This window comes from Nomascus leucogenys, chromosome 15 (assembly GCF_006542625.1).
Source record: "Nomascus leucogenys isolate Asia chromosome 15, Asia_NLE_v1, whole genome shotgun sequence".
NCBI lineage: Eukaryota > Metazoa > Chordata > Mammalia > Primates > Hylobatidae > Nomascus > Nomascus leucogenys.
In genome coordinates, this window is record NC_044395.1 from 27,976,629 (window position 1) to 27,998,861 (window position 22,233).

The 22,233-nt window shown below is 38.5% G+C and overlaps 1 protein-coding gene across 1 annotated transcript in view; it reads left to right on the forward strand.

Annotated features, from left to right (window-relative positions):
• Window positions 1-218: 218 nt before the first annotated feature.
• GUCY1A2 (guanylate cyclase 1 soluble subunit alpha 2) overlaps window positions 219-22,233 on the forward strand; it is a 357,730-nt gene continuing 335,715 nt past the window's right edge. Inside the window, exon 1 of the mRNA XM_030828948.1 lies at window positions 219-937. Within this exon, the coding sequence (XP_030684808.1) occupies window positions 629-937 (309 nt within the window). The 5' untranslated portion in view covers window positions 219-628. The remainder of the gene's footprint in view (window positions 938-22,233) is intronic.

A 22,233-nucleotide genomic window follows, 5' to 3' on the forward strand; every position in this document is an offset into this window, starting at 1 on the left:
CAACGAAGTGTCCTCGTTGCTCCTGAAACGTGGCGACAGGCGAGGCAGAGACTCCCAATGAGTATGATGGCGACACGTGATTCCCGCGGAGGGAGAGCATGGGGGGGCGGGGGGAGAAAGGGAGAAGGAGGGAGGCGGGCAGCAAGTGGAGAGAGGCGGGAGGAGAGGGGCGGGAGCAGAGAGGGAAAGGGGCGAGATAGGCGCGCAGGCGGCAGAAGCCTCTGCCTCCCCTTCTGCTTGGGCCGCAGCCCTCCCCGCCCCGCCGACCGCGGTCACACACTCTCGGAGCCTCCCCGTGAGCGGCAGCGCGGCGCACGGCGATGCGCCGAGGCGGGCGCTGAGGCGGCGCCGCGCGAGCAGCAGCAGAGGCGGCGGCGGCCCCCAGCCCAGCCCGGCGCCGCCGCCGAGCCCGGGCCCCAGGGTGCGGCGGCGCCCCAAGTTCCCGCCATGAGCAGCCGGCTCGGGGGGCTCTGCGGCCCCGGGGACTCCCGCCCCGCCGAGCGCGACCGCAGCGCCCCGCGGCCCCGACGCGCTTAACGTTGCCGCTCGCCGGTCCCGCCACCGCCGCCTCCGCCGCCGCTCGGGTCCTCGCCGCCACCGCCTCGGCCGCTGCAGCGCCGCCGGCAGTATGTCTCGAAGGAAGATTTCGTCCGAGTCCTTCAGTTCCCTGGGCTCCGACTACCTGGAGACCAGCCCGGAGGAGGAGGGGGAGTGCCCCCTGTCTAGGCTCTGCTGGAATGGCAGCCGGAGCCCGCCCGGGCCGTTGGAGCCCAGCCCGGCCGCCGCTGCCGCTGCCGCTGCCGCCGCCGCCGCCCCGGCCCCGGCTGCTTCTGCCGCCGCCGCCGCCGCCACTGCCGGGGCCAGGAGGGTGCAGCGCCGGAGGCGGGTCAACCTGGACTCGCTGGGCGAGAGCATCAGCCGCCTGACGGCGCCCTCGGTGAGCGGGGGGCGGAAGGGGGGACCGCCTTCGGGGGAGAGAACGCTGATCGGTAAAGTTGGCGCTGGGCGAGCTGGGGCGCGAGCGCAGAGCCCGACCGCTGGGGGGCGGCCCGGCCTCACCCTGCCCGGCCTAGGGTTCCAGTGGCTCCGGGCGACAGAGGATCCCCTAGGCTAGGGCGGAAGAGGGGACTAGAGCACTGGGAAGGAATAAGATTCCACTTCTTTGGGGTATCCTGATTCGGGGCCTATCTGCCCACCTCTAGCCATGAACCCTACTTCACCACTGTTCCCCCTGGACAGCCCCAGTGCTGCTTCACACCCACCTGTTTTCTTTCCCCTAAACTTTCCCAGGCACTGTGTTCTGCAGTTCGGCTTCCCTGTCTTTCATCCTGTTCTCCAGCATCCCAAAGGAGCCCCAACCCCTTCCAGGAAACCCTTCCTCTCCTTATTTCCCACACTCTCTTGGTCTTAGCGTGACCTTCTCTGACATCTTTGAATTCCACAGGCTATCTGCATTCTATGTTGCATCCTTTTTCTCACATCTTCAGATACTTTTTGCCAGATACTTTTCTGAGTTGCCTTCTGTTGAAGAAATCTCTAATCTCGAGTTGTCCTCACTTCGTAGCTTTTTTTTTTTTTTTCCTTCTTATCCACTAGGCATTTATTCTTCTCTGGGTAAACCTGGTGTCTGGTTTTCTTTTTTAAAAAATTTAATTTAATTTGAAGTCCCGGGATACATGTGCAGATTTGTTACATAGGTACCAAACGTGTGCCATGGTGGTTTGCTGCACCTACTAACTCATCACCTAGGTATTAAGCTTCGCATGCATTAGCTATTTAAACCGCTCTGTACTTCTTGCACCTGTACCTCATCCTTTACTCTCTCTTCAATGGATTCTCTAGTGCTTTCTCTCTCACATTAGCTATTTAAACCCCTCGGTACTTCTTGCACCTGTACCTCATCCTTTACTCTTTCTTCAATTGATTCTCTAGTGCCTTCTCTCTCATTTTTTGATGGCTTCTTTATATTAGGCCCTTCCTAAATATTTGTGGAGTGAGTAAATGCTTCTCCAAACTTGTGCTCATCTTGGGATGTCTGTATCAGCAGTTTCAGATGTACACCAAACTCCCCCTGGTTGTAGGCATCCTTCCAGAGTACTCCTGCCTTATTCCTGCCCAGGCATTTCAGCTACCCTTGGCTTTTACCTCTTGCAGGATTGCCAGACGTCTGATCCAATCTTACCCTGTCTGGGAGAGCTCTGTTTTGAAGGAATCCACTCTATTGCAGAGAGAATTTGAAAAAGATACAGCGTCAAACCTCCACCCATCTTTTATCCTCAACCTGACCTTGGATACAAGAGCTTTAACTCCTCCTGACAGCACTTTGACCTACCCACCCCTAGGACTTTTACTTTTTTAAAGTTTCCAAAATGAATCTGAACATTGATCTTGTTTGATTACTGTTGTCTTTCTTTTGAGATTACTACTGCAAATGATGGTAGGAGGGACCTAAGAAGGAGTGGAACCCTGAGGGGACTGACTACTGGTACCAGGCAGTTCTACAAATATTCTTGTGGCACTTGTATTAATGGAGAATGATTTTTTTCTTTTACGAGACCTGATTGAAGATGTGTAAATCACTTATTACATTATTTATTTTGAACTAATTTAATTCTTAGGAACACATATTGAGAAACAGTCATCTTCCTATTCTTGTGTATTTTCCTATTTGGTATATCTTTCTACCACTTTTTCTTTCATCAGTTAATGATGAAAACAATCCTCAGAATAGATTGGCTACTGTTTGCTGTTCTTCCCTGCCAGTATTTCCCAGGCAGCATAATTTTATAAACTATTTGATGTTGCAAATTGTTGAAAATATTTATTTACAACAGGAGTCCAATGACCCCGAGCATCTGTAGGCTTGTGTCAGTACTTAAAGCAACGTTTGTGCAATAAAATAGTTATTTAGTACAACAGATTCTTATTTAATGAAATGATTTTGCTAAAGATAATGATTAGTTTGGGGAGAATTGTTGATATAACCTTGGAGGTTTTTTTTTTTTTTTCCTATGAGAATTTACAGATTTCTAAAAAGTAATGTCAATGCCTCTGATAATGCTAATTTAAACTAAGACTATTTTCAACAACTTACATGAGGAGTAGATAAAAGAAACTGAGAAATGCAGTATTTTCTGCCAGAATAAGAGGAAGGAAATAATCTCTGATGGTTACTTTTATAAGTTAAATTTGAATGACCGGCTTTTTGCTGGATGAAAAGAATGTATCCAGAGAATGATTTTCAGAATAAGCAATTTGAAAATAATTTTGATGATCAAATAAATGCAACAGTTATATATACTTTCCATGCCATAGTTCTTTTCTATTATGAAAAGGGTCTGTCAGGTGGATGCTGAGAACATACAGGTGAATATAGTGTAAACATTTTCAACATAACACATGTATAGAAAAATTCTCCTTGGTTAACCATATCACCAATAGACTTAGTGACACAAATAAAAGAGAGAGAGATTATATTTCAAAGCAGTGACTTATTTCTGGGTAGTCCTTACCTTATTTTCGTTTATTTGGCAAGTTAGAACACTAGCTCAAAAAGTTCCAGTAGATTCATTTTTTGACATTGTCAGGATTTGAAACTTACTTGAGTACTCTTCAGGAGATGGATTATGTCCTCTCTATTCTCTCATGAAAGCTGGACTTTTTCTGTTTTTGAACCGCCGAGAGTAGCCGTTACCAGAGCATTTTTAGATGGGAATTTCTAGTAGTTTTGAATGTTGTGAGCTTTCTTGCATGCCATCACGATATACTTCAGGAGAAATTGTACTTGCCATGGAAGCTCCTGTTTTGTCAGTTGTCTCTTCATGGCATGTCTCAGTCACTTGGGATTTCTTTTTTATTCAGAATGATTTGCAAATAGAAAAATGAAAATTTATTTATTAAACTAGTTATTTAACCCATGGGATATCCAAACTCAGGTTTTTGATGCTTAATAGTCACTTTAAGATGCAATGATGTTGAGTATAAAGGTTATAATAATTTCTAATACTATTTAATAATAGTAAGTTGTATTGGTGAAATTGAAAAAAAATTCTAGAATTGGGGAGACCTGATTCTAATTTTGCCTTGAACAATGAGAAACTTACATATCTCTGGACACATTACTTTAAATGTCTGGGATTTCCCAGGCTTTGGACAAACTGTCATATTGGCATATGAAAGGGAAACATGGGCCAGGCGTGGTGGCTCATGCCTGTAATCCCAGCACTTTGGGAGGCCGAGGCAGGCAGATCGCTAGGTCAAGAGATTGAGACCATCCTGGCCAACATGGTGAAACCCCGTCTCTACTAAAAATACAAAAATTAGCTGGGCCTGGTGGTGCGCGCCTGTAGTCCCAGCTACTCAGGAGGCTGAGGCAGGAGAATTGCTTGAACCCGTAAGGCAGAAGGTTGCAGTGAGCCGAGATCGCGCCACTGCATCCCAGCCTGGCAACAGAGCAAGACTCCGTCTCAAAAAAAAAAAAAAAAAAAAAAAAGGAAAACATGGCATATATTGTAAGTTTTAAAACTTTTGAGGAAAGTAGTTTGCTTTTTAAGATAGGGGCACCAAAATACTATTTAATCCACCCAATCATTTAAAAATATTGTAGTATCTATGTGGCAGGTATTGTGCAGAGCATTTGGAAAGACAAATGCTGAACAAAACATATCTAGTCTGATTTCATGGAACTTCTTTAATCGTTATCTTTATTTTAATGAAACTATATAAAGGGAAAACATAAGAACTCCAATTGTCTTGGCAAAATCTAGGGGAAGTTTTATTTGTTATCCACTTTGGGTAGTTTTGTTCATTGTGAATCTCTGGGGTGCATCCATAATAATAAAAATAACCCTCCGATTAGCAGGGCATGATGACACACGCCTGTAATCTCAGCTACTTGGGAGGCTGAGGCTCGAGAATCGCTTGAACCTGGGAGGTGGAAGTTGCAGTGAGCTGAGATCACACCACTGTGCTCCAGACCCTGGGTGACAGCGAGACTCTGTCTCCAAAACAAAACAAACAAAAGCCCTCAAGACTTTAAGACCTGATTGAAGATGTATAAATCATTTATTACATTCTTTATTTTAAAATAATATAATACTTGGAAATACATATTAAGCAACAGCTGGGGATTTAACATCAAGGGTGAACTTAGCAACTTATTTATTTGGATTTTATTCTTAAATGAGAGTTGCTTAGTTACCCTATCACTGCGACATCAATTTTGGGTTTGCTGGTGTCAGCCTGTCAGTGAAGATACACCACTAGAGTCATATAAGGGCAAGGCTTCTCTAGATTTCTTGACAGAGAACATTGCAAGTGGCTTTGAAGACCTCAGAAGCTTTAGAGAGCAGAATGTCAGGAAAAAAAAGTGACAGAATTGGAGGAGTGGCAAATAAGAAGAGAAGAGCTACTGACTTGTGGAGTTGTTCAAGAAACAGAGACCAGTGAAGAGGAAAAAATGAAGGGGGAAGCTTAGATTCAAGTGACAAAAAAGCATAAATTATTATTTTGGGGAAAGAAATTATCTTAATACATATAGAGGAAAGAATGAAAAGGCATAAAATACATATTTAGCTTCTGTTGATATTAAATAAAATGAGCTCTCTGACATGTATAAACCCTGAAAAAAAACCTTAGAAAGTATATGTGTAACTAACATGTAGACAATGAAAAATGTAAAAAATATATTCGTAGGGTAGGCTATTTGACAAATTTAGGTAATTTATTTAAAGCTTTTTAAATTTGGGGCTTAATTTGGCTAACAAAGTTATAGAAACAGATTCATTACCATTATAAAATTATATAAAGTCTATTTCAGTTGTTTAATGTTTTCACATTTGTTGAAAATAGATACTATAATCTGAAATCAGAATTTAATGGCAATCTATTGCCTTTCTTTACCTTATCCCTAATCATTTAGAAACAACATGGCAGAGTTGAAAGCACAAAGTTTTGGTGTCTGACAAATTTAGATTTGAGTAATCCTCTGCTGAGCCCCTTACTATGTATGAGTCTCTGGGAAAGCTCTTAACTTCTCTGAGCCTTAGTTTCCTCTTTTGTGAATTAGGAATAATAACTACCTTGTAGATTGGTTGTGAATAAGGAGCAATATTCTTTGTAAAGCTTCCCAAACTCAATAGATGATAGTTTCAGGGTGAGATCTATTAATTTTAACTGAATTTGAATGCCTCAAAGTGATCTAAATTTTTTCTTTTCTTTTTTTTTTTCTCAATAATTCACTTGCTAGTCATGTAATTGGAAAAGTTTATAGAATAGGTTAACAGATGTCAAGTACCAAAAAAAAAAAAGTAATAAGCACTGTATTTTGTTGGCATAGCCCAGACAATCCATTAAAAAAATTAAAACTGGAGTCCCTTTTTGGCCCCTGGGTATGACTTATGTGTGTATACAGACATATAAAAATTGCAGATCCAAACATTTCCATCAGATTACTGACTGCTGTATGGCAATATGAAAACTACTTTATAAATTCTATCAAAATACAAGAACATATATATTTGGTAGAATGTAGGTATTTCATGACAAGTTAATTTTAAATTAGAAAAATTGTAGGTGAAAGAGAAGTTATTTATTTCATTTGCCTGAGAATTCCAAGCATTCTTCATCTATTGCATTCAGACTAATCTGTATGTGTGTTCAAAGGCCTTGATAGTGAGATGCAACAATTACATAGCTAATACTGTTTATATTTTACGGTGCTCTCTTCTTCTTTGGCTGTTGGTTCAATTGCTAGGCTTTCTTTTGTCTTTTTCTTTTTTTTTTTTGAGATAGGGTCTTGCTCCTGCCTTAGCCTTCTGAAGAGTAGAACTTTCACTTTAAAGATATATTTTGACAATGAGAAATGACATCAGTGATTATTCGGTTTGTAAGTAGAAGTCAGACACTTCTGACTATATATTATAGTATTATATATTATGTATTCCTTTTTATATATATTAAATGTATATATTTATATATTATAAATATATATTTGTATATATTATAAATATGTATTTTTATATATTTAATATGTATATTAAAAATACATATTTAATATAGATAATATATTCCTGATTATATATTCCTTTTTAGTGTATAGTTTATTTACCTTTAAGGACTCTAAGATGCGTAGGTGAAGTACTTGAGTGCTATTATATATTTTTCCCATCTATGTCATCATTAGTCTTTTTGTTCACCTTTTTGTTTTGTTGCCGTTAACTATACAGAGCTGTAAGTAAAATAAAACATAATATAAATATTTTATTGAATATGATAGGAAAATAAATGCACTGTCATTTGACATATACATTGTTGATCATGAGTTACTAGGAAGGTATAATTTTCTTTTTTGAGATTTCACACACATGTAGGCACATAGGCCGGGAGAATATTTGCAAGGGCTATCTATTGAGCAGGCTTTCTTCACAGGCCCTTTGTTCGATGCATGAGGCAGTGGGTTAGTTTAACATTTAAAGCCTCTGTCCTTGATATTCTTATGTTTAACTTGTGTTTAGCATAGTATGGTTGTTCAATAAAATGCTCAGGAGGGCCAGGCGCAGTGGTTCACACCTGTAATCCCAGCACTTTGGGAGGCTGAGGCAGATGGATTGCCTGAGGTCAGGAGTTCAAGACGAGCCTGGCCAACGTGGTGAAACCCTGTCCTACCAAAAATACAAAAATTAGCCAGGCGTGGTGGTGGGTGCCTGTAATCCCGCTACTTGGGAGGCTGAGGCAGGAGAATAGCTTGAACCCGGGAGGGGGAGGTTGCAGTGAGCCGAGATTGTGCCACTGCACTCCAGCCTGGGTGACGGAGCAAGACTCCATCTCAAAAAAAGTAAAAAAATGCTCAGGAGAAGTAAATACATGTTTTTGTTTAATTGTTCAATTTTGTAAATGTTTCTGTTGTGTTTGATTTTTTTTTTGGTGGTGTATTTGGTTCCATCAACCAAAATATTTAGATTTTTCATCCAGCCTGTGATAGACATCTTCAAGTGTGCAAACCTGTTTGAATTTTGCTTACACCTGCTATTTAAAGCAAAACTTCAGAAGGAAGTCATTTTACAAAAAGAGCAGATAGAACAGTATCCTCCTCCTTGGACTCTTTGAGTCGTCCATTTATATAATATTTTAAGAAGTTAGGTAAATGTAATGACTCTTCTAGAGTCTGGATTGTTTATATTTTCTGCACAATTCTCTGTCAAATGAGAAGAAATGTTTGTCAACAAGTAGGCTACTGTTGCCAAAAATGCACTACTAGGAGATGGAAATGCCATAATTATGGCCCTTAAACATCACTTCAGGACAGGATTTGAAGATCTAGAATTACGTGCTGTTAGCTCAGAGTACCTTATAACATTGAGGACTAGAGTCATTTAGGAAGTAGGGCAGTGGGAAGTATCTCGGAAAGGCGGGAAATTTGCTGGGGCTGTTGTAGGGAATTGAGAAAGAGTAAACATTCTTATAAATAGTGAGACATCACTTCCAGAGCAGGCTTTGAGGCTCATTAAACAGTTCTTCATTTAATCTAGTAGTTCTCAAGCTTCATTGAACACAAGACATACCTGAGGAAAATTGTTAGAATGCAGATTCCTGGGCCTCATCCTCAGAGGATCCGGTTGGATAGTTCCAGGGAGGGGCCCAGACTACATTTTGAACAAAACTGCATGTAATTGCTCAGCACGCTGAAGGTATGTCTAGAGGTGACTGAATTCCATACCTTGAGGACTACTTAGCAGTGAGCTCTAGGGGCTGATTTTTGGAAAGAATGATCCTGAAAGTTGCTTCCTTTGGGATTAATGTATCCCAGACAACTATTACCTTAACTGGGACAGGGATAAAGGTGGTGAATTGGTGCTGTTATCCCCACATCCTATGGCTGTATCTTTTGTGGTCAAAATAATCTTATTGGTTGTATGGTAGAAGGTATTTGAGGTTTCACCATTTGTAGCTTTAATTATCTGTGGACTCTGCCCATTTTTCTCAGGATGTTTTGTTAATTGCTTATGTTTATGTTCAGTAGTTCACATGTCATTACTATAAGTATTTTGTGATCTCTTTTTCCAAAACAGAGAAACAGGTATTTGAAAAGGTTGGGGATTGTAGAAAAAAAGAAGGGTGGTTTTGAGGGTGAATTTGACATTATCACCAGCATTTGTGTTTTTCACAGTGAGATTGACACAGCATTTCTCAAATGCTCCATCTACTGTTTCATTTTGGAGGAGTGATTTGTTTACATGCCAATGAAAAATTAAAAAGGTAAAGGGAGAAAAAACAGATCTGGATGCTAGAATTTTTTTTTTCTGGGAAGAAAACAATAGGAGGTTCAGATATCAGATATATAGGGCCGCCTCTCAAACCTTACCAAAATATGACACTAACATTAATGCTTGCTAATCTCTGCATCCTTAGCCATTCATTCAATGGTGAAGTTGGGTGGGGGTCTCTCATTGAATTCTCCAAGTAAATAAATGGTGATCCAACATTTGAAGAATTTGTATTTGCAGACAACTCTAATAATCTATCATGAAAGGAAGTTATCTGTGTGGAGGTCCTGATGCTACCTTAATTATAAGTCCATAAAGTCCACTTGACTCATTTTCCTTTCACTGTATAATATTTGTTATGCGTGAGTCTACTGTGGCCAATGGCAAAAATCAGAATGTTCTATAACATGCTTCCATTCCTTGTTACTTTATGTCTATGCTTCTTCATACATGAACCCTCCAACTTAATACTGGGAGAGGATGGTTTTTCTGACTGTTTTTATGTACACATGCATATATATATATATATCCTGATTTCTGTCGCTCTATTTTTTCCCCTATAGAATCCTAAGTTATCACTCATATCTCCATTATGGGACTTATTGTATTGTACCTTGATTTTGGTTTATTCTGCCTCTTTAAGATGGAAATCCTGTCTTATTTATCTATGTATGCCCATGCCTAGCAGAGTATCTGAATTATAAAGGCACCCAATAAATGTTTGTTAAAAGAATGAATAAATGATTGAATAAGTCCTTGTGTAGTTTATGATGTATTTGGTACTGCTCTTTTGGCTATAATGATTTTGTGATTTTTAATTGATTATTTTATCTGACTGTTCTGTTTGTAGCTTTTTCTCAGACATAAACGGGAATATAGTTATAACGGTATTTTTTAGAATGCGTTAAGATTTTCTAAACATTCTCCTACCTGACATTTTATTTGGACTTCGTAATAATCTGTAGATTTTATGCAAATTGCCTCTCACTTTGGGTAGTATGATTATCTATTTTTTTGAGATGGAGTCTTGCTCTGTCGCCCAAGCTAGAGTAAAGTGGCACAATCTTGGCTCCCTGTAGCCTCTGCCCACCAGGTTCCAGCGATTCTCCTGCCTCAGCCTCCTGGGTAACTGGAATTACAGGCACACGCTGCCATGCCTGGCTAATTTTTGTATGTTTAGTAGGGGTTTCACCATGTTGGCTGGGCTGGTTTTGAACTCCTGACCCCAGGTGATCTGCCTGCCCTGGCCTCCCTAAGTGCTGGGATTACAGGTGTGAGCCACTGCACCAGGCCGAATAGTATGATTATCTTAAAATGCCTGTAGACACAACAGTTATTTGGGGTCGCTGATGTGCTGCCACTTACAAGGGTGCCTATATTATCTCCTAAAGAGATGTATATCTCCTAAAGATATGTATATCCTAAGATAGAGGGACAGTTTCTATCATGCTATGTTATTCATTATTATTTTAGCATGTAAGAAATCCTGTATTACCAAACATTCTATTAAATAAAATTCTGCAAACCAGCATATCCATATATCTATCTTACAATAATCATTAGTGGACACAATAGTGGCACAGGGAGGGATAATGTCCTTGAAAAAAGTGTAAAGTTAGAAATTGCTTATTTAAAGATTGGGGAAGAGAACTGCCTAGGAATAGGAAGAAGTGTTACTGGGTGTTTTTTGAGGGCCCAGTTGAGGTTGGAGATAATGAATATGTAGATTAAATTGGGAAGATGAGTATGGCATGCAGAGGTGTAAAGCAATGATAGTGTTGTTTATACATTAGAAGGCCTATGTGTCAGATTGAGCTTGAGGTGTTTGGGAACAATCCATTGGAGTGGAGGGTTATGTCTTAAGGAATAATGAGTGAATGTCCAAACAGGGAAAACTGCAATAATCCAAAGACATTTCTAGCTTTTCTGTTTGAACACCGATCTGAAATTAAGACTATTTAGAATATATCTAGACCATTCTTTCACTATTCAGTTCACTTTCTTGGAGTAGCTGATTTGTTTACCTCACTTCTAAACCAGAATCAGGTAACCTGGTAACTAGTTAGTCTTTGAGAAACTCAGTTCTAATTAACTGCTTGATTAGTATTTACATCATGCTTTCAAAGTTAGGACTAAACCTTGAAAAGCCCAAGGATATTTAGCTACATCATTGACGTACTTTTTATGGTTCCAATGAATAGTTGGTATACTGTAAGGTTTTTTTGGCTCAGACTTGATACATCACTTCTTGAGTATAAGACAGTCTACGGGTTTTAGAGTAGCAGTGACCGCCAAAACATTTCAGGTTGTGTTGGAGAGTGCAGTGGATATTTTCTTAATTAAAAAGGTAGAGATTCGTTCTGGTGAATCAAACATTCTAAGTGAGCTATCGCATATGCAGTACTGATTTGTAAGAGAGCAGATGAACTTCTATGAAATACACTTAAGAGTGAAAGGATTTTAAATTTGTTAGTAATTCCTTCATAATCCCAAAGGTTCACCTGTGTGTTTCAGTGCCTCAGTGTTGTCCTTGTGAGTATTAACTATCACTCTGCTATAGATTGTGTGAACATCCTGTTGTGGGCAGTGTTTTAGATAATCAAGTGCTTGATAACAGCAAACTTGCTCTACGTAGAAGCACTGAGAAAGTAAATAGTCCTTGTGGTCTGACCAAGTTAATGTGCATACCATTTCTCATATTCCACCAGGGAGTCTCTTAGGCAAGGGAAAGATATTGTGAGTAGATTTTAACAAACCGTTTTCCTATCTTTTAGACTTCTGTATAATTTGGTGAATGTGCTTGTCTTGTTTTCCTTGAAAAATGCCTATCAGCCCATTTGTGTATGTACATGCACAGAATGGTTGGAGGCTGATCCTGCAACTCAATAAATGTTGCATTCTGATTTTTGTTCTAATTTGACTTTGGGGAAATAACTTTTGTCTCCACTTCCCATCTCTGAAATCACATCCATCTCACTAATCTCTCACTCAAGGGTAAATATGTAATAAAATGTGAACAGTGAATGGAAGACATTGTGTTTACTATTACTCATGACTTCTTGCATGCTTCACTTGTTTTTTGTAAAACAAAATATTCCTTCAGGTTCTTTAACTCTCTACATTCTGGGAAAAGAGGAGATTTGCAGTCTGGCAAAGTCTTCTTGTTATCTTGGGCATCATTGGATAAATTCGCCTCTCTGAGGATCAGTTTCTTGTGTATAAAATGAGGTTAATAATTCATAGGATTATGAAGATTAAAAGCATAGTAATGCCTAGCACAGTATTTGGACTATAGCACATGATCAGTAGATTTTGGTGCCTTTCTCTAACACCTTCTTACCAGTTATCCTGATACTTTCAATTACCTCTAGCCACAATCTTTGGCAAAGGCTCTAGATACTACCTTTTGTCATGGTTCTTGTTTAGTGCTCTTATGCTTTTTATGAGAAATATTTCCAACGTTTTTGGGCATATGACATTTCAGGGTTATTCTGTAGGGGTAATATACTTACAAAAGATAGTCTCTTCCAGAAATCTTAAAAACAAATGCGATCTTACCAGGTTCTTGTTTATTCACTCATTCACTTGCCTCTCACATTCATTCATTAATTCAGACAGCATTTATTATCAAATGAGCACTTACTAATTTATTCAGCATATATTCCATATACTTTAAACACATGAATGAAGTAGGGGCTCTCAGAAAAAACATTTTACCTTGTCATTTTTGTATTTAAAAATGTAAAATCACACCTGTAATCTCAGCACTTTGGGAGGTTGAGATGGGAGGATCGCTTGAGCCCAGGAGTTTGAGACCAGCTTGGGCAACGTAGGGAGATCTTGTCTCTACAAAAAAACTGAAGAATTAGCTGGGCACGGTGGCATGCACCTGTGGTCCCGGATATTCAGGAGGCTGGGGTGAGAGGATCACTTGAGCCCATGTGGTCAAGGCTGCAATGAGCTATGATCACACTACTGAATGGCAGCTTGGGTAACAGTGAGAAGTTGTCTCCAAAAAAATTTAAAAAATGTAAAATCACATTTAAAAAATTACCAAATTATGTCCACAGCAGCTATTGTCTGTCCCTCTGTCTGTCTCTGCCCCTTATTCTATGCTGACTTTTTCTAGTTTTGTATGATGTGTAGGACATAGGGTCAAAGTACGGTATGTATCTAAAAAGATCAGTTGAAGCTATAGTAATGATGATAATAATATCTATTTATTGAGTGCTTACCATTATTGGGCAGTGTGCTTAGTGTTCCATTAATTTTATTCCATTAAATACTCACAATATTAATGCAGGGGTGATGCCTTTCCATGGTCATAGGACATTAACAGAGAACATCAAGAGGCTATGTCTCTAACCTCATCTTGTGGTACTCTATATACTCATGGTTCTATGATACACTCCTTGAATATGCCAAGCAAGTGTCATTTTGCCTCAGGACTGTTGTTCGATTCCTCATGTCAGAAATATCCCCCACCCACATCCTTTGCTCGGTTCTCCCAAGATGGGCTCTTTCTTAGTTTTCAGCTTTCAGCTTTCAGCTCAGTGTCACCTCATCAGACAGTAGCCCTCCTACACCAACCATTCTCTTTCACATCACTGTTTATTTATTCTTTTCATCATAGCCTCACCATCAGAAATTATCTTCTTATTCACTAGTTTACCTATTTATCACCTGTCTTCCCTCTTATAATTTAAGTTACACAAGGGAGGAACCTTGTCAGGGTTGCTCACTGTGGGCTTTGCAGCACCTAGAATAGTCCTAGCTAGAGGTAGGGTCTTTATACAACTTCATTGATGTATATTGTCATTTCAGAGGAAGTCTTAGGGCTTGGAAAAGAAAGAGAGTAGTTAAAAATAACTCATGGGGGAGGGGTGAAGGAGAATTAACATGTATTAAGCAACTGCTATGGAGCCAGAATTTATCAAATGCTTTTATAATACGTATCACTAAATTTTCAAAATAATCTCATAGGAAAATTTCGATTCAGAGAAGTTGAGTAACTTGCCTATGATGACAGTTAATTACTGACGGAAATAAGGTTGGAATCTTGTTCTGTTTAACTCCAAACCTCATATGCCTTTCAGTATTTTATGTATTTCAAGCTTTGGTGAATGTGGTGGACATCGTGATTCACTGCCTAAATGGCCCTTTAGTAATGAAGGACTCATTCCTCTAGATGCTAGGGGTTCTGTTGACCGTCAGCCCTCAATCATTAGTCCTCTCTATATATTACCTGGCCTGAGGAGGGGGGCCTTGCTCAAAGTCATGCCCCATTCCCATGATTAATCACCATGCGATAAGAAAGCGAAGCCTTCTCGCTCTAATTTAGGCAACTCTAAGATCAGATCTCTGTGTAGGGTTAGCCGAGACTTCCATTGAGTCTTCATCATAGTCCAACTTCTCCTTGTGCCCAATTCTGCTTTCTTCTTTACCCTTTCACGGTTGTTGATCCCAAGAACACTCCCTAATAAGTTTCCTGCATGCTAATCTCCTTCTTAGAGTCTGCTTCCTGGAGAACCCAACTCATGATGGTGAGTTCGAGAATTGTCATGGCATTAACAAAAGTGCAAGATTTAGCAAGGGGAAGGCGGCATTTGGGATAAATAAAATGATAGCTTTGGATTTGGATATTTTGAATTTAGTAAAAATGATTAGCTCTGGACTGTGAGATCTTTAAGGGTTTGTTTACTGAATCACCAAGCTCAGTTAAGTACCTGCCAGTTGATTTAATAAATAGAGGATTGAAGATATGGGATTGGAATCTGGCTAAGAGCTTGTGGTTGAAGAGAGTTACTTTAGAGGTGATAGCTAGTATCTTGAAAATTGACAAACACTCTGAGTGAGAGAGAGAAAAATAAGAACAACAGAGAATTAGGGGGAAATATACAGAAAGAATAAAAAGAATAGAGGTCACAGGATTTTTTTGTGTGTTTGTAGGATGGAGGTGACTGGGAGCAGCTGGGAGCAAGGACCCAGTGGTTGATACTTGCAAAATAATGAAATTTAAGGATGATCTTTTCAAATCCAGTATGAGTGAGGTTGCTAGTGGCCTTAGAAAAGCAATGCCAATCCTGCAACTGAGATAAAGACCTATTTAACAAAGTTTAAAAGGGAATATATGGTGAGTAAACAAAGGATATTGTGGGCATACATCTCTGATTCAAGACATTTGATAAAAATAGAGACAGATAGCAGCACCTGTGAGGCCAAATCTAAGTTTATTAGAGTTGGAAATTCATGTCTGAAGGTAAAAGATAAGTAAAAAAAACTGGAGATGGATGAGATAAGACTTGATCAAGGATAGGATCTCTCTAGAGGCATTCTCTAACCTATTTCCTAAGAATGAGGACACTTCTTTCCTTATACTCAAGGGGAATGTAGGAATATGGCATAGTAGGAGTACAGTGCAAAGGCTACTGTCATATTTTGGTTTTATTCATACCTAATTTATTATTACATTCTTGTCTAGATTTTGTCATTATGACTTAGTCACTGGCCAGTAATTTTGTATATCTAGCAATTATCACATTTAAATTGCCATGCAATTTGCAGTTCTCTAGATATATATTAATGATGGTAGCTGCACTGACTGTGGGATGTCAAATCAGGTATGAAATGTCACTAATTCATCCTTCAGTAATTTTATACTCAAGTCATGGAGAGTACATTGTTTCATTTGTGTAATCCACTGCTTAAATAACTTTTAGATTGTCTTATCAATAGCTTTAGACTTTGGGTTTTCTCCTATCCTCCTAAAAATAAGCATTTATAAATTGAACACCATATGGAGGGAACTGTTTTTTATTTGTGTTTGTATTAGCTTGTTTTACTTATAAAAGTGTTTTATCTACATATATATGTAGTTATAAAAGTTGATATATTTATGCGCGCACACACACACGCACACACACACACACACACGCACACACACACACCCATTCTTATTCTCTTCATGTCTGATATGACTTTGTTCAGTGTTAGAGCTCTTTTTGACACTTTTTTGATACTGGTAGAAAGGTCACTAATGGAAGGAACTCTCGAGGTATTAGGAGCCAAGTGAATAGGACTCTATTTTGTCAGTATATTAAATATATTTTATACTGTTGAAAGGTAGTGTGGAAGGTGAAATAAGGCCAAATAGGACATACATCATCAAATATAGCTTCTTGGCTCTCTTTCCTTTTCTGGGTGAATTTTGATCAATTTCATCAAGCAAGGATTTTTATCTATTTTATATACTGCAAAATTTTATGACTACAATATGCCTGGCACATTGTGGTTGGGCAACAATTTTTTTCTTTTTTTTTTTTGAGACAGAGTCTCACTCTGTCACCCAGGCTGGTGTGTAGTGTTGTGATCTCAGCTCGTTGCAACCTCTGCCTCCCGGGTTCAAGTGATTCTCCTGCCTCAGCCTCCCAAGTAGCTGGGATTACAGATGCCTGCCACCATGCCCAGCTAATTTTTGTGTTTTTAGTAGAGATGGGGTTTCGCCAGTTGGCCAGGCTGGTTTTGAACTCCTGACCTCAGGTGATCCGCCCGCCTTGGCCTCCCAAAGTTCTGGGATTACAGGCAAGAGTCACCGTGCCTGGGCAATAAATATTTTTTAAATGAGTAGATTTAGAGTGAATGTAAAGATATTTATTTTAAGTATACCACACGAATGTTGTAAGAACCAAAAAAGATAGGGAATACAAATGCACTTTAGAAAAATAAAATCAACAACAGCAAAAACAAAGTAGAAAAACAGAATATGCAAATGTAAATAATTATTATGTCCTGTTATTTTAATTTTTATTATTTCATATATCTGTATGCCCCCTATGCATGCTTAATTTTACTGTGTCATGAGCCAGAACCCCAAATCTGTGGAGCAAAAAATGGTTCCAGTCATTAGCCCAATTAAAAAATAAGTTCTGTCTACGTGATCTAACTATATTTTAAAGAAATTCAATAGTATTTTATTAAGCAGATATTTGTTGTTTCTGTGCCAGGGATTTGAGATGTCTCAGTTATTTGCGGAAAATACTTATAATTCTATATCACCACCCACTGCTCTGCCACCTATTTTCTTGTGATTCTGTTTCAAACATTTCAGGAATGAAATTTCAGAAAGATTTTATCTTTCTTCCAACTTCTTTCTTGTATAAAGTCTTCCCAAGAGAAATCAAGAACTTGTGGAAGAAAAATTCATATTACCCCTTCAGCAAATTTAAGAAAAACCTGTCATTGTACTAGTAAGAAGCTTATTATCTTAATTCAGTAGGTTTATGTAGCCCTTAACAAAAGGAAATAAATATCTTATAATGAGTATTGACCAAATTCTCTCAGTGCATGGTCACTCTGAGTCTGTTTGCCTTCTTCCAATTTCATGTTTTTCCCTTGTGTGACTGGTTTAGTTTGTATATGAATCATGTCTTGATTTTAAATGTTGTGTTACCAATTATTTGCTTTTTGGCTTAAGGAGTTTGTTATTTTCTAAAAAGGAAAGGATGCAGAGAGTCTTACAAATTGTGTTTTTATCATAGTATTTACACATATAAACCCACATTTATTTTAATAGGATATTTGAAAGATCTATATTTATCTATTTATATCTATGTATTTATCTACCAATCTACTATTGATTTCATAGGGCAGGAGAGAGGAAGAGAGATGACCCTGTTGTTGGATTCTGAATTTAAAAGTACCATGTAATAGAAATCTGGAGTAGGCATAATGATCCTTATTGTGTCTTTTTAAAATTTGCCACAACTAATGAAAATGTCTTTTACTTCCTTAACAAAAGAGTATGCCTCCAAAGGCATTGTTGTAGGGAGTGATAATAATGAGATGATTGGGTTGTAATGGAACAGAGACGGAGGGAAAGAGTAAATCTTAGCTACAGACTATTGTAATTCCATTTGAAGCTTCAGACAGATATGAGGGAGTTTCTGTGTGGAAACTGGAGAAGAGAGATTTGTTGTTTCCACCTGATATAAAGATCAGTAAATTGCTTTGTGGACCTGACAGTGTTTGCAAGCTATAGAGTCTTTCTCTCTTTTTCTCTGTGTTAACTTATTGCCATTGTAAACATATTTCAAAGAAAACCAATCTTCCCTTTTGTTCTGAGTTAAATTTTTTTCTCCAAAAGTATACTTGCAATGTATAAACCTAACTTTCTTGCTGAAGAAGAATGGATGGGATTCTCCTGCAGCTTATTGCAGGTGGCTAACTGTATGAATTGTGGTGGAGGAGGCTGCTGCCTGCTGATTGTCTAAGCACTTAGGCACTTTATCTCCTTATTCAGCTGCATTCTTGGGTTGCGGGTGAGGAAAAAATGGAAAGAATAAAATATTAAATTAAGTTGTAAATGTAATTTTCTACCACCAATCTAGCTTTCTTGACTATTTAGAAAAATCCAGATAATCTAGGTCTCAAACATCTCGTGAACACAAATATCCATTTGTTTTGATTATACAGATGGAATATATCACCTTAATGGCGCTAATGGCAACTATAGTGATAGAAATTAACAATTCCATTGGACATGTAATTGGAAAAAGTATTGTACTACAAGTTACCCCAAGAAACATACTTTTTCAAAGAATATATACTAGTAAGTCACTTTCAAATATGAGTCAACAAAATATTACCAATTGTATAACTGTAAAATATGAATCTGTTAATAAGGATCTACGAATAAGATCAAACCAACACATTTTGGCCATTAGATAAGGTATTCAGCTACTTTATGTGATTACAAATCCACAAATCTTATAAACCATGTAAAAATGTTACATAACATAAAGAAAACATCTTAAAAACCTAAAATAACAAAGTTTATTATGGTTTTGCTCTTCCAGAGTGACTAATAGAAATGAATCACAGGCATATTAAAGTCTATCAGTTTCTGCCTTGGTATTTTATACTAGTTCAATCTCGGACATATTATGGATTAAGGTTAAGAAAATGTTAAGTGGGGACATTTACTTTTAGTAATCCTTATTCTCTCTCTCTCTCTCTCTCTCTCTTTATTCATATATCAGAACCTCATGCCACAAAAATCTGCTGTAAGACTCTCCCAGATAAATTGTACTATGTACATTTTAAATACCTCATGTAAAATTATTAATTCAAAAGAACCTCCCTTGATTTTAAGGACCTGCATAGGGGTGGAAAGTAACCTTTTTGGAGGAACACTGGGGTTGTGGATGGGATAGAGATAGCTCTGCTGGTGCTGCTAAAATCAAATCTAGTGTCTGGCTCCACAAGACTCTGCCATGTAGTGATGACTATATAGCAGTGATGCTTCTGGGGTCTCTCAGTCAGCCATCTGAAGATCTCCTTTGTGACACTAAATTATTTAATGTTCTTGGTCTGTAGTGATAACATGGATACATTGGGAAGTAAAAACAAAATAATAATATATAGCATTTTTGATGATGTGGCATTATACTTTTAAATTTTGGATTATGTTCATTTAGAATAGTTCATTTTTTATGAGCTATTACTGCTACTTTAGGGCTCATTTTAAATAAGATTCAGGACCAAATGGGGCTGATGTTGTCCTTATGTTTTCTAATGCTTAGAGATTCCAGAGATTTTGCTATTTATAGGAATAATTTATGGATTAATATGTGTTGTGGTAATAATGCATGCCCCATACTGGGTTTGCCTTGGAAATTCCAGTTAAGAGTCGTTATGCATACAAGGAAGTTAAAATGTTTTTAGAAGCTGGAAAATAGTAAGTGATATCCAATCAGTACCTTGTTTTCAAGCATCATAACATTAAAATTCCGGTGTGAATATGTGCACATGCTTACTTATATAACTTGTGCAGGACAACGTTTGACAGATATTTGTAAAGCTGAATGGTAGAGCAAGATATTTAAACTGATGTAATATCTAGGAAGAATTTGAAAAAAGTTCCTCTCCTCTGTAAGCAGCTGTTCCCAATATCCCTTTCTTATATTCACATCCTTTTACCCTCTCCCTCTCCTTTTCCGAGTTACTAATTTTCCATTAGGTAATGAGACAAACAGATGGCCAGAAATACTACATAGTTTACAGTTTGGTTCTCAAGTGAGCAAGTTTTGATCTTTTGCTGGAGGTCTTCGAAAATGTTCCCCACAACAGTTCACATCATGATGGCCATTTTGTGATAAACAGCTTATTTTGATTAGTTTTTAGAGTAAGCAGATTTGAAGAGAATTTTGAAAAGCCAGGGCTTTCCCTAACTATACTGTTTTTTTAACACCTAAAAATACAAGGCATTAGTGACATCACTTTATTTTTTTCTTTTCGGTTTTCCCCACCTCAGGACTGTGAGAGATTGATGTGCTGATACATACTTTCCATACAGAAAAGACAGTAGCAATAAGTGACATCTCTTTAGCGTTTCTAAAACATGTTTTTCACATACATTATCCCACTTTGATTCACCCAGGAAGTATATGAGGTAGGCAGGACATGGATTCTTGATAGGCCCAACGTAAGGGTGAAGGAACCAAGGCCCAAAGTTGGTAACCACCAACATTTTAGTGCCTGGTTCTCCTATTTCAAACCCTAAGCTCTTTCTGACATGCTATTATTTCTCAGTATAGCCACGAAGAGTTCTAACCTTAATATACAGTCTTGTTCGGGGCGGGGGTTCCCTATCTTGCCTCCCCTATGGCTCCTACTTTGTTGACTTGTTAAGGAGTGGTGGTAGCAATTTTCATGGGCCTTGCACCTCTTACCAGTTGTTTAGTTCCAGACTGTGCGATGAGTTTACACAACATAGGCCTGTGTTAGAAATGATAAAGGGCTCTTTCTTCCTCAGGACTCTGCCTCTAGGCTGACCTAGTTTGCCTGTCCACTGTCATGTTTGTATGCTCTGGGCTTCTGTGGGTGAGGCAGCTATGAGCAAAGTGACAAAAGCCACCGATACTGCCAACAGCTTAGTTTATGCTGCAGAGTGTGGGAAGAAGAATGACATTACTTGACATCTGATTTCTGAATATGAAGGAAGTCTTGATTATCAGATAAATAGTTACATGCATAAGGGTATATGTTTCTCTACATATATTGTATATAAACTATGCATACCCATACATCCATGTATCTTGGCATAAATAATATATTAGAAGGAATGAGGAAGCAATATAATATGTAATAGAGTGATACCTAGTTTAAAAAATGTGCTCAGATAGTTTAGAGTTAAACTAAAAAAGACTTTTTATGTTATGCAGTATTAATCTTCTGCCTGCATGATTTTTTTTTCCAGAAAAAAGTGTGATTATTCTGTATCTCTAACTTAGGAATCTAGTGCATCATAGACACTGATGATGTGGCAGTCATTATCTGCCAAACATCTGCCTAGTAAGCACGTTTTATATCCGTTTGGATCATCAGATTATAGTCAACACTAGATCCAATTATATTCAGACCCTTGCTGAGTTTTTTCTTTCAAGAGAGGTGGAAGCAATGGAGCTAGGCAGGACCCACCCTGAGTAGTATTTTGATGATTTCTGCATGTCTCAGCATCTGAGACTTTTAAAGTCCAAGGACGTGTTCTTATCAGTGTCCTGAAATAATCAGACTCTCAGCCACTGACTGGCTAAACAAAATGCCCATGGCACTTCGGTTGGCATGTAAATGATGATTTACTTATTTACAAGGAGAAGTAACTGTGAAACGTGTCTTATTACTCAAAATCTTAATGCTCAGCACATTTCTTACCTGATCAGACTATGTGAGGAACCAAGTCATAATTAGAAGTTTGCTTTAATCCATTTAGAGTCAAAGCAAAATTAATTTCATGCTAAGTTCCTTAATCCAGTTTATAGAGCTTTCCAGCTGTAGGGAAGGCCTTGCCAGTGAGAACTGATGTTCAAGGCCATTCATAAGACTCATTTTTAGTTAAGATGGTTGAATAATTTTTCTTACTTTAGGAATAATCTTTCTCACTGTGACAGAGGGCCCATTTGCTCCTAAACAG